General features: G+C 51.8%; 1 protein-coding gene across 1 annotated transcript in view; it reads left to right on the top strand.

Moving 5' to 3' along the window:
* Window positions 1–2,008, top strand: part of VDBG_08460 (conserved hypothetical protein) — a gene marked incomplete at both ends in the record, with an annotated part of 3,483 nt that overhangs the window by 851 nt on the left and 624 nt on the right. Inside the window, 3 exons of the mRNA XM_003001369.1 lie at window positions 76–192; window positions 262–633; window positions 695–1,559. Coding sequence (XP_003001415.1) covers window positions 76–192; window positions 262–633; window positions 695–1,559 — 1,354 coding nt within the window. The remainder of the gene's footprint in view (window positions 1–75; window positions 193–261; window positions 634–694; window positions 1,560–2,008) is intronic.

The following is a 2,008-nucleotide window of genomic DNA, read 5'->3' as shown; positions in this document are numbered from 1 at the left end:
TCTACACAACTTCAAACTTCAGTCCACTGCCGAGGGAGGCTCTGATGCCTCATGTTTGATGGTTTTGTGTTGCAGATTCGACGTGTGTTCGATTTTGAGGGCAAGTACAAGTCAACCACAGTCGATGTCAAGAGCAAACTTCTCCGGGAGTGTCTCCAGGACGTCATTGGCAACATCAAAGGTGTCAGCTTGGTGGACAATACCCCACGTCTTGATCCCAACCTCCTATTCCTGTAAGTTGGTTGTACTCGTACGCTGCAGCCTTGTCTGATTCTCTGCAGTTACCTGGACGATCTTCGCGTGTATAGCAAGGAACTCAAGACGTCTGAGCCACCTGGTGAAACCAAGCGAGCCCGGCAGAAGGCCCGGAAGCATGCCAAAGAAAAGAGACGCCACCTCAAAGTCCTGTTGGGATACCTAGACAAGGACTATGCGCAAGTCAAGAAAAGCCTCTATCCCATGCTAGAGAATGGTCTCATTACTTTTGAACTTCTTTGGGCACTATGGAAGCCCAACACCCTCGCGTACACTGCGACGTACGGCTCAGAGGATGAACCCCGTGTCTTCAAGGTAGAGGCTGCTGAGAAACATACCAGCTTTGTGAAGGGTGACTTTTACTACATCGATGGCAAGGTAAGCCTCCACCTTTCATGACTCGGGCGTGCGGTCATGCATTCTTGCTCACGCTTTGTAGTACTTTGAGTATGACGGCAAGCAATTTGGCTACGGGAGTTTCGCAGAGGAGGTCAGCGACTTTCGCGGGGCTCGCAAGATCACGAGCCTCAATTGTTATCCCCTGAAGTACCACAAGAACGAGCAAAAGGTCCGAGAGCACCTTATCTCGCGCGGCAAAAAGTTTGTCCTGCTCGGCGGTGTTCAATACAAATGTCATGAGGGAATGGCCTACTACAAGAAGAAGAAGAACACCATCAAGATCAACGTCAATGGCCGAATAATGGTCGACCCATCAATTCACCGTCGCTGCAACCCCAACTATCCAGTCCCGAGTGTCCGAGTCGAGGATCATGACCTCGTGTCTGAATCTGAGTCTGACGACGACGATGCAGAGTCCGGCTGTGGCTGCGTTTCTGAGACTGAGTCAGACCAAGGTGAAAAGAGCTGCGTCACTGATTCGGACAGTGACAAGACAGTCGAATATGTCAGAAAGGTCTACAAAGATGAGAACGGTCAATTACGCATCATGCGAGTCCGCAAGGAACTGGTAAAGGAGAACTCTACTATTCAAGAACTTGACGCCGTCGAGAGCAAGTCAGGTCAGGTGACGGACGCGACAGCTAGCGACGCCAAGCTCGAATTCTCTGACGAAGAGTATCTCCTTGCTTCGCCCGTCGTTCTGGGATTCTCCTTTGGGGAGAAAATGTGGCTCGAGTTCAGCGTCTCTGGCGTAAAAGATATCAAGTGGAACGAAGAGGCGTACGACTCGCTCGTGCTGCAAGAAAAACCCAAGGCGATCGTCAAGGCTCTCGTAGAGACGCACAGGTACCATGGTGTTGAAAGTATTGACGACGTTATTCAGGGGAAGGGAAAGGGCCTCGTTGGTACGCGCCTGTCACTTCTCTCCTTCTATTGATGCGACTTGTAAGTTTGCTGACGCTTCGCAGCCGTTCTTCATGGACCCCCTGGCACTGGCAAGACCCTAACCGCCGAGGGCATCAGCGAGCTTCTGAAATGCCCGCTATACATGTGTCAGCTGGCGAATTAGGCACAACTCGCGTTCTGAAACGAGCTCAGAGATCTCGATATTTGCCACGCTGGGTGCGATCTGTGTTAGAAGTATTGGCGGCGTTATTCAGGGGGAGGGAAAGGGCCTCGTTGGTTCGCGCCTGTCCCTTCTCCTCTTCTATTGATGCGACTTGTAAGTTTCTGACGCTTCGCAGCCGTTCTTCATGGACCCCCTGGCACTGGCAAGACCCTAACCGCCGAGGGCATCAGCGAGCTTCTGAAATGCCCGCTATACATGGTGTCAGCTGGCGAATTAGGCACCAAC

The sequence above is a fragment of the Verticillium alfalfae genome, genomic scaffold, assembly GCF_000150825.1.
Source record: "Verticillium alfalfae VaMs.102 supercont1.12 genomic scaffold, whole genome shotgun sequence".
Taxonomy (NCBI): Eukaryota; Fungi; Ascomycota; class Sordariomycetes; order Glomerellales; family Plectosphaerellaceae; genus Verticillium; species Verticillium alfalfae.
Note: the sequence above shows the minus strand (reverse complement) of the source record. Positions and strands in the feature narration are given on the sequence as shown.